Below are 15,635 nucleotides of genomic sequence, written 5' to 3' on the forward strand. Positions count from 1 at the left end.
CAGTAAGCGACCGTGCACTTTGCAATGACTCACCTGCTCGAGAAATAGAGACCAGTTTTCTTGATTGGGGACCGCGACCTATGGCGAGAGAGACAAGAACAGGTGTTGCATCGCGCCTACTTCGTTGGCACGGAGTGTCTGCGACGAGGGCGATCTGCATTTCCCTCAGTTTCTAAGGTGTAACGCATCTACATACCACTTTATAAAGTTGCCCAAAAGCATACAGCTTCGCACTAATACCCCTGCCACACGTACACGAAAAATGACATTAAGTGCTTAATGCCTGAAGTTTTAATGCCATTAATTCGCTGCTACACGCAAAAATCTAGTGCTATTCGCTCTAATGTCATTTTTGGTTTATGGAGTTCCGCACAACTCATTTGCCTTCACGAACGCCTTAAATCTGCCTACTCTCGAACGCAATGGGCACGAAATGGAACCAATGAAACTCTCAGCACCAGAGTGTTGACGTGGAAACCTAGCTGAACTCCGAAATAAGATGGTTTTTTGTGCACTCTTAGTGGCGAAGTTCTGAAGAAGACAAGGTTCATTAAAACAGCGGCAAAGGCAAAACATTATGTTACTCGTGGTTCTGAATTTTTTGGATTTGGCTACCACTGGCAGGCGACGGCAGTTGCTGAAGCCACTTTTAGAAAGGGCTCACACCATTGTTTACAAAACACTATTTCTGATAATGTTTTCTTTCACAAAAAACATGTTTAACCCATGTAAGACATTTTTCTCTCGTTAAAAACTTCTAAAATATGAGTGCTTTTTTTTTTTCTGGTCATTATCACTATCACGCCTAACACATTTAATGCCTTTGCGTTTTCGCATGTAGCACGGCCCGCCCAAATAATGTCATTCAGTATCTGAAGGCCTTAAACACAATGTCGTTCTTCGTGTACGCGTGGCACGGGTATATTATATACTAGAGGGACGTCTGTTGCTGCAATTGCGTGCCATCGTGGATGTTGCCACCACAGCTGGAAGCGTTCCTTTCCTACTTGGCTTGGCTTGCCACATGGCTTCTTTTCAGTCCCGAAGCCAAAGTCAACAAAAAAGTAACATTTCTTTTCTCATTAATCTTGCATGAAGCCACTAAAAAGTTCTTGATAAATAAATTTTTCAGAGCTCTGCTTTTGTATTGATAAGACAACTTTATAAATAATCATTTCCAATAATATCGTTGCTTTTTATCAGCCACAGACAACTTTAGAGCCGGTTGGTAAGCCATGCCAAGTAGCAGAGGAACATTCCCACCTGGTACATGATGGCATGCTCACTGAAGCGCGGCTTGCCGATACACTAGCACCAAATTTCCTTCTAGTATATATTTTAGCATTACTCATACAACTAGTATATTTTTTAACATTTAGCATACTTTATGGCCCACGATAACATTTGTTGCTTAGAAAAAAAAACAAAAACAGCAACAAAGAGAAATAGATTCTAGTATTTTTTCATGTACTGTCTAGCGAGGCCCTTTTGGGTTCAGCTAAAAGGACAGTTGTTTTGTCAAGTAGCCGTTTAGTCAAGACCAAGTAGTCAAGGCCATTTGACATTTGTGGCAGCCGTGAGCAACATGGCTGTCTTGCAGTTCAGCGACTCTTGCGGCTTAGCAACATTCATTGCCCCTGGGGTTGGCAAGGTCATAAACACGTGCAGTGAAAAAAAAAAAAAAAAAAAAAGGACAGAATGCAGTTCTCGCAACACATTTCAGCTACATGAAAAATTTAGCAATACAGCTTTACCAACTCGTTTTTAGAGCTTTAACAGTACATACAACAAGGTAACGGAGAGAGAGAGAGAGAGAGAGACAGAAGAGAGAGAGAGAGACAGAGAGAACGGGAGATAGTTAGAGATGGAGAGAGAGAAGGGGATAGCGAGTGAGAGAGAAAGAGAGGGGAGATGGGGGAGAGGGAGACAGACATGGAGAGAGACAGAGAGAGGGAGGGAGAGAGAGAAAGGGAGAGAGAGAGAGAGAGAGAGAGAGAGAGAGAGAGAGAACGGGAGATAGTTAGAGATGGAGAGAGAGAAGGGGATAGCAAGTGAGAGAGAAAGAGAGGGGAGATGGGGGAGAGGGAGACAGACATGGAGAGAGACAGAGAGAGGGAGGGAGAGAGAGAAAGGGAGAGGGAGAGAGAGAGAGAATGGGAGATAGTTAGAGATGGAGAGAGAGAAGGGGATAGCGAGTGAGAGAGAAAGAGAGGGGAGATGGGGGAGAGGGAGACAGACATGGAGAGAGACAGAGAGAGTGAGCGAGAGAGAGAGAGAGAGAGAGAGAGAGAGAGAGAGAGAGAGAGAGAGAGAGAGAGAGAGAGAGAGAGAGAGAGAGAGAGAGAGAGAGACTTCTAGCAGCTCAAGACTTTCGGCGGCTTGTGGGAGAGAGGGGTGTGGGGACACGCACCCGAACTGCAACGTGCAGCGGGGTGTCCCCGTCGCTGCCCACGGCGTTGACGTTGGCCCCGTGGCTGAGCAGGCTGATGACGCAGGCCAGACGGCAGCGGGCCACCATGATGTGCAGCGCCGTGTTGCCCTGGAAGTTCTTGGCGTCCAGGTCACAGCCCAGCTCGATCATCGTGTCCAGGCACTGCGGTGGCACCACCACGAGGAAGCCAGTTGGCTCGCAAATGCGTTGTACGGAAGAAAGCACCACAACAAGGACCAAGAACAAGAGGGAGCTGATCCTCTGTCTGTTTTGCACTGCTTTGGTGCATCGCAGCTTGTTCCTATCAAACAAAAAGCTACCGTAAAACCGGTATATAGGTCGAGTTTTCTTCCAAAAAAATCCGCACAAAAGTCACCCTTCGTCTTATATAGCGGTCATTGGCAGAATGTAAATTGTTGTCTGGCAACAATATGTGCAAGCGTAGTCCGTCACCATCGCCCTTTGTGTCGGACTGCTCTCTCGCACTATCAGGCCTTTATTTGTTTTTCACTTTTCTCCAGTTTTTCGTCTTTTACTCGTCTTGTGTGTGTGCGTGCGTGCATTTCTGTACGTGTCTGCTCCGAGATGAGTGGCAGAAGTCGACGCCAGTTCACCGCTGCGTTTAAGCTGAAGGCGATTGAGTGACCGATCAGAATGGGAATACAGTCTAATCCCGCTACAACGAAGTCCGCTTCAACGAAATTTCCGTTTCAACGAAATATTTCCAATTCCCCGTCAGCTAGCCATAGAAGTCAATGCAACAAAGTCCTCGCCACAACGAACCATTTGTCTGGCTTGCTTTCGCTTCAACGAAATTTTCGATGAATTGGGCTGGGTTTGAACAATTATTTTACAATAAAATAAGCATAGCGCCAGCTATCTGTAACTTTTTAAACATTCAGGACGCTTAGTTTCACCGAAAACATGCGCGGTGCGCCCACACCGTCACCAAAAAAAAAAAAAAAACTCATAGGCGGACGCCATTGTTTGATGGTGATAACGATGTGGCTGGCCGTCTTTAAATGAGGCACAGGCCCGGTTCGCCAAGCCGGAGCTACAGCCAATCTGTATCCAATTGAAATTGCACGAATGTGCTCCACTGCTGGCGCGGCGGCGTCATGTATGCGTTGTGACTCGTGAGCAGCTGTCCTTGCCGTTTTCCTTCTACCATTCTTCATAGCCAAGAGCACAAATCATGTTTGCGTGTTTGGTCTTGAAGCCAAGTCATCCTATCAGTCGCGAGCGCGCGGTCATGTTTAATGCAAGCGCGCGCGTCTTGCCTGCCAAGGTCAGTAGCTGCCGTGCCCTGTCAGAGGATAAGATAACGGCACTGCTCCTGCCACAAGCGAGAGGGGGCCTTCCGACGCCCTAGCAGCTATCTGCAAGTAATCAGCTCGGTGGGCACACTTTGTTGTGCAGCAATACGTTTTGCACCTGCATTTCTTCACCCCCCTCCATAACGCGTTCTTTGCGTGCAGTGAACACAGATAACCATTGGTATGTTTGTTATCCGAATAAACATGACGTTACTGCGCGTCACTCCTTTTTCTAAACATTTTTTTTGTTTTGCTGCCAATGATGCGGAAACATACGGGGCTGATTTTCGGGCCTTTCCGTGGTGTGTTGTGGCGCATTTCGCCTCAACGAATTTTCACTTCAACGAAATTTTTCGCCCGTCCCGTCAATTTCGTTGTAGCGGGATTCGACTGTATGACGGTGCAACGCCAGTTTGGCGTTTCGGAGAAAAGTGTGCAGTACTGGCTGAGCCAGAAAGCTAAGCTGTGTGCTAGCAACCCCCCCGAACAGATCGTCCCGTGGACGTCAAGCGGTGCACCCCGAGTTGGAGAACAAAGTGGCGGACTTCGTCAGGGAACTTCGCTCACGATCGCTGACGGTTACAGCGGAGGCCATCCGCGGCCCAACTCCGCGAACTGTACAATGAGTGGATAGTCAGGGACAACGAAAAGGCACCTACGGGCCGGCTGTGGAGACCATCCCTCGCAACCGTGTCAAGCTGGGCGTCCTTCTCTGGGCAGTCGCTGCCCGACAACATGGTTGCACGAGCGTTTAGGAAGTGCTCCATCAGCAACGCACTCGACGGCACTGAAGATGACAGTGAGAAGCAGTCATCCTTGGACGACTCTGACAGCTCAGACGAGTGACTTCGGCAGGCATAGTGAGTGGCAGTGACGGACGGACGTCGAAAATATAGACGTGTGTGCGCTTCCGCGCCGAATTATTTTTTTTGTCAACTTTTCCCTTCTGAAGGTAGGGGGTCGACCTATATTCCGGTTTATACAGTAATAGCATGGAAGATGAAACAATGCACAAAGAGAGAGACTGATCAGCAACACTAGATGCTTGAGCATCATGCTTTCATTTACAATACATGCACACTCATTTTTAGGAGCCGTAATCAACTGACCAGAGAAAGTGTTGAGGCCCCAAAAATGGCATGCCTTGGCGAAACGTGCATCAGCATGTCGTCCCTCAGCCTGTCACAAAAGAAATAAGAGATTACTTGTTCTCCGCGGCCGTGTCTTGCTAGATTACCCGATCGCTTTCATTGTGCAGTTTGTTTTCGCCAGTCGGTAGGTGGCTTTCCAGTAAGTGCAGAGCCTGCCGTTTCCAGGCTCGTTCGCGCAGGCCCACTCTTTTGTAACTAATTAAATGTGTTTTTTCCCCAATACACCTCAGTTGGAAGTAGTGCCTGTCCATGTCTCGCCTCCCTTCGTCCGCTGTTTTTTTTTCCATGCTGATAAGCTTTTTGTTCAATGGAGTACCAATCAACCCTAACTTTTACATTAATTTTTCCCATCCTTCGGAACGTTTTCATACAATATGACCTTTTTCTGCCCTCTGTCATTTTTTGCATTGTTCTGATATAAAATAGCCTCTCTTATCATCTTTGCTGCTTTCGTACAGTTTACACAGCAAGTAGAATCAAAGGCATCAAATTTTGACCATAAAACATCATGATGCAACTCTGAAAGAGATACTTACCAGAAGAACAAAAAATGGCAGCAGTGCAAAGATGTGGACACTAAATTTCAAGCCAAATTTAAATCAAATGGTGGGAAAACAACCAGTGGACTACGAATCAAATGAGGAACTCATTTTGCACTATGAAACTTCAATGCAGCAATACTCGCTAAGTTCGGATTCGAAGTCTGATATGACACTCGATGTTACAGCTGGGCTATGGTGCATGAGCCCGGTGGACAGCTCTGAACACAGGGGCTGAGTTTTTTAAATGCAGACCACTTTAGGGGCTCGCCTTGTCGTCGCAGCTCGCTGTAACGCTCAATGTCAACCGACTGCCGGAATCAGGCGGCGCAGAGAGATAACAGACCCAAGTAGAGCCTGGCGTACCCATCGTAGGGCGTAACCCAGAGGCTTCAAAAGCCAAGCGGTTTATGTAGCGCTTGGCATACATCTCCTCGTTGTTTAGCGCAAAGAAAACTACAGGTACATTTGAAGCAAAATATACGCAATTAACCGGCAGCGCCCACGTTCATTTAGTTAGGAACGCTCGTTGGGTTGGTTTTTGCGATAGTAAGCGAAAAAAAAAAAGTGGCAGAGCAATGTCGGCACATGCGGGAGGAAAAGCAAGTAAAAAAAGAACAGAACTCCCGCTGACGCAGTTTCAGGCAGGGGGCGCGTGAGCAATTTTCTTTAACCTCCTTGGCGTGAGCACTGCAAAGGCGAAAATTTGAATTGCATTGGGTGATATACAGTCGATCCCGCATATATCGAACTCAGATATATCGAACTATTGCATATATCGAACAGTCCAAACATCCCCTTGGAAATCCTATGCAAAAAAAAAAAAAAATATATCGAATTATCGATATATCGAACTATTTTGCGATCCCCTTAGACTTCGATATATCCGGGATTGACTGTAGCAGTGAGTGGATAATGGCGCTACAGCCCATTATGGTGAACCCCTGCTCTGAACTTCCGACAGCTTTCACATTGAGTGGAGCGGCTTTAATTTTTCTTTTGTTCTTCCCCGTACGCCAAACTGCGCACAGCTCAAGTTCTCACGTAACGACGAGTGTGCCCGCGTGAGGGGGTCGTGCTTTCGCGAGAGGTAAAATGTCGGCCTACTTGTGTGGTCTTGGCCCAGTGGAGGGGGGTGCCACCGTGCTTCATGTCCTCGATCTGGAAGTTGTGCACGTTCTGCTCCACGTGGTCGCGGCCAAGGCTGTGGGAACAGCAATGCATTGCTCAGCGCATGCACTGCCTGGTTTTCGTGGCCCTACATTTACGCTTCAACTTGCTAAATGCTTCGTAAGGACCATTAATTAAACAGTTCGAAGACTGCCTTTTTCTTGCCTAACCTGGTTATCAAATTCATAGGCACTTCAATATCGTGGGTTAGACTGTACTCAATGTGTACCGGAAATTTTAAACATCCATGCGCCCAGGAAAAACAGGGCGTTCCCTAAGTATAATGAAATACGGTGTAAACCATTTATACCATAACCGCTTACAGTGCCAGATCGGACATAATGGGTTTTTTTGTGACCACTGGTTTTCCTCTCATAAGACTCAATGCACCAGCATACCGCTTAAAAATTAAAACGTGGCTGGCTGAAGCCCGATATCGGTTATGGTGCCGATTCTTGGGCAGTCCACAAATCGACCAGTGCGGCAAAACGTTTTAGGAGAGAAAAAAAAAAATCTAAAAGGAGGAATTAACTGCCAGACGTAACGCACACTCTCCCAACTGTGGGTATTTCTCGGCATACTCCGGCATCGATTAGCTTTTAGCAATTCAACGTATTTGCACGATTTTAAGGTGCACCTTTTTTTTTACCAAAACTACCTTCAAATCTGTGTGTGCATTGCAACTGGGCTCAAGAGCGAAATCAGCTTCGAAGCGGCTACCACCATCGTCACGGATACTAACTCCTCTTAAGCTTGAACTCAATCCAATCCAAAACAATCCATCAACATCAAATGAGTAAATACACCATCAAGCAACAGCTAAGCTAACTAATGTATGCCCAACAAATTGGCATTAGCCAGTTGCTGCACATATTCCTGTTGCTGCAATTAGCATTTAATTTCAGACAGTATGGCTTTAAAGAGGTGAAGCATCTTTCAAGCTCAAGGCAATTTTACTTGCCGGGAGCAAGTGAAACGCAAGTGGCATTTTGCCCACTAGATATCCTAGAGACATGAGTGTGCGATTGGTGTAAACAAAGCGGAGCCATATTTTCATCCAAGCCTTCACCAGCCACAAGCACAGACATATTCAAGAACTCCAAGACTCCCAGGCGAAATTCATAGATGAGCAACAAATGAACCAACTGTCCGTCACGCCAGAAGTTACGAAAGTCAAAGAACTTGTAATAGCAAACACTTTCAATGTCCCCCACAGCAGTTGTAATGCCAGCAGGAGCTGGATAAGCTAGTTTATGAATTATAGCTGAAAGGATTTTTGCTGCCACAGCTGCGCTCGTCAAATATAAAATGCCTCCTGCCAGGTACATGGTGTCACGTCTTTCACATCTGCGCAGTAGAATCGGCATCATATTATTTTTTTAATTTTTTAAACTGAACTTTGCCCTGTTTTAGAACAGTATAAATACGGCACACTCTAATGGACGTGAAAAGAGGAGGAAGGCACTGTTTAAAAGGGAACACTGGTCTTGACGACATTTTTGTCATTTTTCAACCTATGTGCTTGAGATTTGCACATTGAGTGTATTTCAACATCCTGAGCACAATATGCAGTCAGTTTTCGTCTATGGGGTGTAGGCTTAAAGTGTGCAACAAATTATTCCACTCTATTTCAGGCAATTTTTTCATTATCTACCTATGAAATGCTCCAATAGCGTTTATCCCTCTGTGCTCTAGAAGGACCCGGGAGCGCAACTATACCACAGTAGTAATTTTATCATTGGTTCTGCAAACGCAGTAAGCTTCATTAATGTCAGGTCATCAATTACCAATGATTTTGTAAAGCTAACTGCACAAAATCTTGTGCCAGCAAAAAGAAATCCTATACTTATACGGTTTTATTGCACTGTTCAGTTCATGAGCTTTCAAATGCACCAAAAATGATGCAAATCGAACCAGTACATCCCAAGATATTGAACCCGACAGCTGACCATGGGGGAAAAAAATTGGTTCCGAGAAAACAGGGCACGAAGTTTACAAACATAGGCAAAAATGGCCATTTAGGCGACTTCAAAGGGCGATAGCTTCGTGAATACTCATGATACAGCTATGATACTTTGCAGGTACATTCTTTGGGACTTGTAGACTTCAAATAAAATTAATACAGAAAATTGATTTCTTGGCAAATTTTCGGTCCTCAAAGCTTACCAGGTGCTGTTGTTTCGGTCGGCCAGGTTAACAGAGGCGGAGTTGACGTCGGCGCCCTCCTTGAGTAGCTCGCGCACGCACTCAGGCTTGTCTGTCAGGCAGGCCAGCTGCAGGGGCGTGTAGCCGTCATTGTTGACCTGGTTGATGACCGCAACGGGGGCCGGCCGGGACCCCAGGGCCTGTCCGTTAAGGGGAAGAGAAAAGGGAAGAATAAAAAGAGCATGTCCTGTGTCGTCTGTCACAAGATCTGTGAGCACACAGTAGCAATCAATATCTTGGCACATTCACGCCAGTTTGTCGAGTGGAGAGACAGAGGTGCAAAGAATATGGCTGCACTCTGCAAGTCGTGAGTTTTCAGGACCACCTGTAGTAGTTTCACGTTACTGGAACGCAGACAAGAAAGCCTGTTTAACAAATGCACGCAACTAAAACAACTGCAGGTGGGAATGCCCACGCACCACCATTATTTGCGCGCAGGTGGAAGGGCAGTGGAGCAGACAGTGCTGTCAGGGCTGAAAGGATGTGCATGAAAGCTTGAAGCTTTTCAGTGAACAGAAAGAAACACACATCCACAGCTGCAATGTGCAAGTGAAGATGATGGCCATGTTCCACCAAAGCACAACATGAATCTGTGCAACAAAATCATTGTGAAGCAACACACATCCCATGGCACCTTACCACTTGCTTTTATCCAATGATGTGGGGAATAGGGACTTTAGTTTCCCTTCTGGCCCAGGCACACTTAGCTGTAATGTGTTCCTCCTTACGTAACCAAGAGGAGGCAGTCTTGTGTGCCAAGGTGGTACGGTACCTTGATAAGCTCCTTCGTGGTGACGGCAGCCGCGTGGTAAATGGTGTCGCCATTGTGGTCCGTCAAGTGCAGCGGCGCGTCCATGGCCATCAGGGCCTGGACCGAGTTGAGTTTCTGCGCACGCACCGCAATGTGCAGGGGGGTGGCCAGGGTGTCTTGGGCAGGCTCAGGAATTTGCCTGCAGGGGGAAGAGGTGTGCCGCAAGGTGCTGAACTGTTCCGCATGGCGTTCTTTTTATGAGGTGTGCCGCAAGGTGCTGAACTGTTCCCCATGGCGTTCTTTTTATGAGGTGTGCCGCAAGGTGCTGAACTGTGCCCCATGGCGTTCTTTTACCAGGTGTGCCACAAGGTGCTGAACTGTTCCCCATGCCGTTCTTTGTTCTTTTTATCTCTTGACACTTCCTACTTTCAGGCATCACTTAGTGACGTGGGTTGGGGTGCAGTCATCCATTAAAAAAAAAAAAAGGCCTTAGAGGAAATTGCTGGAAGCTGCTAAGGTGTCCTAAACTATAGGGTCTCAAGTGCTGAAAAGGGATGGACAACCACACAAAACCTCGCGGAACCACGAAACGCACTCAAGAGAGGGAAGTGGGCAGCGAGCGGCACAGCTACTCACGCGGCCACTCGGGCGTTTTTGAAGCAGTCGACGAGGCCAAGATGTGCGGCCAGGTGTGCCAGAGTCCAGGTGGGGTTGGAGCGGAGCAGCAGCACCACCTCCTGCACCAGCTCCTTGGTGAGCAGGTCCGGCACACACTCCAGCAGCAGAGGAAGCTTGTCCTTGAGCAGCATGAAGCACAGCTCACCCGCCACCTGGTCCTTGGTCCGCAGGAGGCTGTGGCAGAAGGAAAGCATTAAAGGACCCATTCAGTGGAAAAGCCACCATTGACATTGTCTGTAGCAGAAAAATAGCACTGAATTCCCACCGACCTAATTCTCACTGACTGCTCCAACCCCCCCCCCATTCACCCACCCACCCCCACCCCCCCGCAGCCATGTGGCCACATGTCATGTGGCTCCACGGCAATGCCTTCATCGTAGCTAAGGAGTTAGCCAAATTTCAGGCAGATTAGTGGAAAGCGGGTTGTGGGTAATCACTGGCCTAACCCAGTGCTGCAGCAGTCACCAGTAAGCCGGAGCCCTCTGCAGAGCGCACCGCAAGCACTCCAGCCACTTTTTTGATTGATTGCAGGGTTTAACGCGCCGATGCAACACAGGCGATGAGGTGCGCCGTAGCGGAGGGCTCCGGATTAATTTTGACCACCTGGATATCTTTAACGTGCGCCGAAGGCTTGTACATGCGGGCGTTTTTGCTTTTCGCCTCCATCAGAAAAGTGGCCGCCGCGGCCGGGAATCGCACCCGCGACCTCGTGCTCAGCAGCACAACGCCTTAGCCACTGAGCCACCGCGGCGGGTTCCAGCCACTTCTTCTCCATGGCGGAAGCCACAAATCGGCACATTTGTTTGGCACCATGTCATCCCCAAAGCGTTCAAACAGGCATTAATGCTACTTAATCCATACTCGACTATAACATGCTTGTGCACTTAACACAAGAAATACTAACTTATTTTAAGTTCTCTTGTCAAATTACCTGATAAAACATACTACATTGAGATCGGGAACAAAATTAAGTTTCTGGAACGCTGCTGTCAAATACTTACAAGGCCCAGCTAACCTCTACACGTCATATTGCCCTATCAGGAACTGAAAGAACTCTACAGGACCACATTAATAACCCATAGGTGAAACACACCAGGACAAATAACATCTGTGTAACTTCACTGGGGAGCCAAACAGTCCACTGTACACAGACTCCAAAATAATAAAAAAATTGTGTAAGCTTTTCTATGTGGACTCTAAGAACTACAAAGAAACCTGTCTGTCCATCTGTAATGCTTGCTGTATCGTACTTTCACCCCACATAAAAATTTTATTAACAAAAGGCCCTCGGGCCTTCAAATCTTCAAGCCTTACTAGGTACTTATACTGTTACGAGAAGCAGAACTGGACAAAATGTAGCTGGACCCAGCTGGTTTTTGGTTATATTCCCAGCTGGGACCAGCTGGTTCCAGCTGGGAATTTAACCATAAACCAGCTGGGACCAGCTACCATTTTCTCTAGGGAGGGAACCCACATCGACGATGATGAAGCAGTGGGTGGCACGGACTCAGCTCGAGCTGTCATGGCCGAATTGTAAGTAGATTCCTTCTCTTCGTAAATATATCGCTTCACCATCAACAACCTTATCTAGCGAAAGTCTTCCCAGCAAAGCATATAAGTATAATGCTGAAGCTGACTTTAACGAGCCTTGGGGTATAGCCCTCCCTAGGGATACATGGGGTATTATGGAGGAATTTAATAATAGACCCCAGGGCCTTCGTACTCTCATATCAGGCTGCTTATATCGCCGCTAAGAAAGGTGTTTCCAGCAATGCATTCTTGTATAGTAGTGAAGCCAGCTTTAAGGGGCCCGGATCTATTTGACAACTCTTACTAGGGGGTCGAAACATTGCTGGCGCTAAGCAGCACTAAGGATGAAGGATTACACAAACGTGTGAAGTGTAATCCTTCATCCTTCGTGCTGCTTAGCGCCAGCAATGTTTCGATTCAAAAATAGACTAGCCCCATTCCAAGCTCTGGTTACTAGGGGGTTTCTGCTACTTTTTTTTCTCCACGTCTTTTTACAGCGTACGTTCCATCGTGATAGCGGAATTGGTCATCTGAATGGAAGGATTTCGAACGTAACCAGTGCAGAAGGGTGATTACCCCACTGAGCATGCATTCATAGGTGAATTCAAGTGCCGGCATTAAAAAAAAGATCGGTGAACCGAGCCACACGGACAGGCCACGCAGTCATCACCTGAAGGCCGCGTGGGGCGATCGGGTGACGTCCTTGTGCAGCACCACGTCGTAGGAGGGCGCATCTTCGGTGATGGGTTTGCAGGCCGGGTACTGGTACAGGACCAGGGAGTCCTCTCGGGCCAGGATGTTGCAGAGGGCATACTCGTCCGGTTTCACTTCCAGCACCTGAACAGAACAATAGGGCAAGACGGGGCAGCCGTTGCTTTACGCTGTCACTTTGCCGGCTTTCGACGTGACTCCAGTAACAAGCCGGGCGTCGCAGTGCTGTTTGATTTAAATCTATTTAATCCACTCCAAATCTATTTGATCCAAAAAGCTCAGCGGTTTGTGCCAATATTGCGCATGAAGGCTGAATTTTATGATCTGCTTGATACCCCGGGTGCATGGGTGTTTGAAATGACATCTGAACAACCTTTGAGTGAAATGGCGTTCGAAATTTCAAATGTCACTGGAAATCTTATCCCATTTCAAACGCTCCTGTAGCCAGGGTACGTCATCGACATTGCCAGACAAACTTACCAGGTGAATTTAAAATTACGCAAAAACAATTACCATCTATGTCAGGCTCGACTGCAGCGACCAGCAAACGCACACGCTGCAACAGCTGCGCCATCTGTTTACAACACAATGAAATGCGCGATTCCAAATTGACGGGAGAACAGCGGAACACTTTAGTACCTTTTGTTCCAAGGTGTTTTTGAAAGATATCCAGGTGAGTGCGGCTGCCAGTGCTGATTTTAAACAAATCAGACCACAGAATTCACACACTTTGTGATAAGTTTTTGAACAAACAAGCGATCGGCCTGCTCAAGAAAAGGAGCATTAAAGTGGCTCAGGTAATGTTGCCCAAGTTTCGTGAGGTCTGCGTCGTATGCCCACTGATTGCAACAGCCACACCCAAAAATACAGGACTCACTTTAAACTCTGCTGTGTAACTCCAATGGCTGAGCATTACCAAAGCGCTAACCACATGGAGCGATTTTGCAAGCGATTTGGGGAGCGACACGACGAACTACTTTTCGCCGTGGAACAAATCACTAATCGAATCGCTCGGTTCTGGGTCGCCAGAACAAGTCGCTCACCTCCTGGAAGTGGCCTCAGTGACTAGCCAATAGGAGAGCGGTAAGGGGCGCAACTTCCGGCTTCAGGAAAGAATGAGGGGAAGGGGTGAGTGGCAGCACAATGTATCTTAGAAAAGAACGATCCTCTGCTCACTGAAATACGTTTATTTCCAGTTTTTGTGACAAATGCACACGTAAAAAAAACCTTGTGGCCATGAGTACTTCGATAATCGTATTGGGCGATGTGCGGCAAAATTGGGATCGCTCGTCGCGTCGCTCACGCGATCGCTTTCATGTGGCTGCCTCGGCGAGCGATTGCGGATCCCAGTCGCATCGCTCGTCGCGTTGCTTGCAAAAATCGCTGCATGTGGTTATTGCTAAGGGCTGGTTCAGTAGAAACCACATTGTACTCTCAACCCTTCAACACAGAATTCCAGATAAGGTGAAAAAGTGAAACTTGGCACTCGACACTGTAAAAATGCGCATTTGTCAATACTCGTAGATTTAGCACATACACTACATTTCATGATGTCTATGCATCTTTTTACAACAGGCCCCAAATTCACCATTATTTGAGAACAAAATTCCACAGCAAGAAGCTGTGTGGAGCACATTGAATTAGCACTTAGCAGCAATGGCCGTCTTCGAGTGTGAAAAGAATAAGTAGTAGGAAAGAAAATGGGAACAGAGGTTAAAATTTTTAGATCAACTACACTGGGACGCACTGACGCAGCCCAAAACACGTTTTTCTTTTCTTTTTTTTTTTTTACTTACACGCCACAACGCTCACCAACACCAAAAGTATCGCGAAAATACATCTTGTTTTTGCGTAGGAGTTCGCTAATCAAATCGGGTACAGTTTGCAACCAGTGTGACCAAGATGTAACGTGCTTAGAACGTGCGTTTTTACGAAAGTACGAACCCCACAGTTTTCAGGACTTCCACCCATGGGGCATGCTTTCGCCCAAAAGGAGACAGGTCAGTGATACAGGTGGACCTTGTTGAACGACAAGCAATAAGATTGCCGCTATAGCTCAGACTCTCGTACCTTGTGGGGCTCTGGCTCCATGCGATTGGACCTCAAGTTTTCGAGAAATCCCCGCAGGAAGGCCATGCCTGGTGCCGGACTGATGTCTGCAAGGCAAACACGACAGCAAGACCAACCTCAGAGGGGCAACAAACACGCAAGCACACAAAATCCCTCCACATTAGTCACGCAGACGACAATCGGCAGCGGCACATATGGCGCTTGTTGCTAAGAGACACGCACACTTTCGAATACCCGCCGAAGAATCAACCATCTTTTCTTCCTAGCCGCTGTTGCACCAACGTAAGGTTTTCTCTTCTGACACTGTGATTATATCTGCAGTTGGCCAGTGGAGCCGATGCGCGAACGGGAGGGATTCCCAAACCGAAACACAGCACACAGCGACGAGTGACGTTGAGCAGACGATCGCTCTCTAACGACCGAGACTTTCGTGAGCCGGCATTTGCGTCAGCCGACGCACATAGCGAAGAGGAAACAAGCGAATGCGCAAGATCACGCGCTGTAATCAGAGCGGGTACACGCTCGTACTCGGAGAACGGGCCGTCTCCTGTGGCGTCTCACTTTCCCGAAAGCAGGCACGGCACGGTCACTAAAACGAGCACTCGCAACCGGGCGCAAGGGATCACGACGTACTTGTCAGTGCCGCAGCTTCATTCAGACAGCGACAGATCCGCGCAAGCACAGGGGAGAGCGATAAAAGTACAAAGTAATAATCGCTGGAAAATTACACATACGTCGGCCGTGTTCGCTAAGTCAACCCAAATCGAACGCCGGCGGCCCGAGCATCCCTGCGCTGTGACGTCGTCTTCTTTCGTCACGCGCGATCTGCCGCCGCTCGCCTGTGCAACCACCGAACGTCACTTCCGCGTCCGGTGTGAACTTTTTAAGAATGGCGCCAGTTTTGAAACTAAACAATGATGTCCCGCGTTTTTTTTTTTTTTTAGAGCGTACTTTCACGGCTATTTACTAATGAGAGCATCTTCCCATAGAGTTTCGTACAACTACATGCATCTTACGATAGAGAAAGACTCCTATGAGAATGTACCTGCATTCTGGTATAACAGAAGAAAGCGAGGGGCATTT

General features: G+C 47.5%; 1 protein-coding gene across 4 annotated transcripts in view; it reads right to left on the minus strand.

Annotated features, from left to right (window-relative positions):
- The window catches only part of Ipla2-via (calcium-independent phospholipase A2 VIA), a 40,968-nt gene extending 25,587 nt beyond the window's left edge, over positions 1 to 15,381 (minus strand). Inside the window, exons 1-9 of one of the 4 annotated variants that reach the window (XM_077670299.1) lie at positions 15,287 to 15,381; positions 14,553 to 14,638; positions 12,442 to 12,608; positions 10,200 to 10,415; positions 9,585 to 9,762; positions 8,774 to 8,952; positions 6,545 to 6,641; positions 2,411 to 2,593; positions 34 to 78 (exon numbers count right to left, since the gene is read on the minus strand). In XM_077670299.1, coding sequence (XP_077526425.1) covers positions 34 to 78; positions 2,411 to 2,593; positions 6,545 to 6,641; positions 8,774 to 8,952; positions 9,585 to 9,762; positions 10,200 to 10,415; positions 12,442 to 12,608; positions 14,553 to 14,618 — 1,131 coding nt within the window. In that variant the 5' untranslated portion in view covers positions 14,619 to 14,638; positions 15,287 to 15,381. Of the gene's footprint in view, positions 1 to 33; positions 79 to 2,410; positions 2,594 to 6,544; positions 6,642 to 8,773; positions 8,953 to 9,584; positions 9,763 to 10,199; positions 10,416 to 12,441; positions 12,609 to 14,552; positions 14,639 to 14,774; positions 15,119 to 15,185 lie in introns of those variants that run through there. The other 3 variants (XM_077670298.1, XM_077670296.1, XM_077670297.1) reach the window with 3 other exon arrangements.
- Between the last annotated feature and the right edge of the window lie 254 nt (positions 15,382 to 15,635).

Source organism: Haemaphysalis longicornis, unplaced genomic scaffold, assembly GCF_048455015.1.
Source record: "Haemaphysalis longicornis isolate Haplotype H1 unplaced genomic scaffold, Haemaphysalis longicornis Haplotype H1 scaffold_5, whole genome shotgun sequence".
Lineage (NCBI taxonomy): Eukaryota > Metazoa > Arthropoda > Arachnida > Ixodida > Ixodidae > Haemaphysalis > Haemaphysalis longicornis.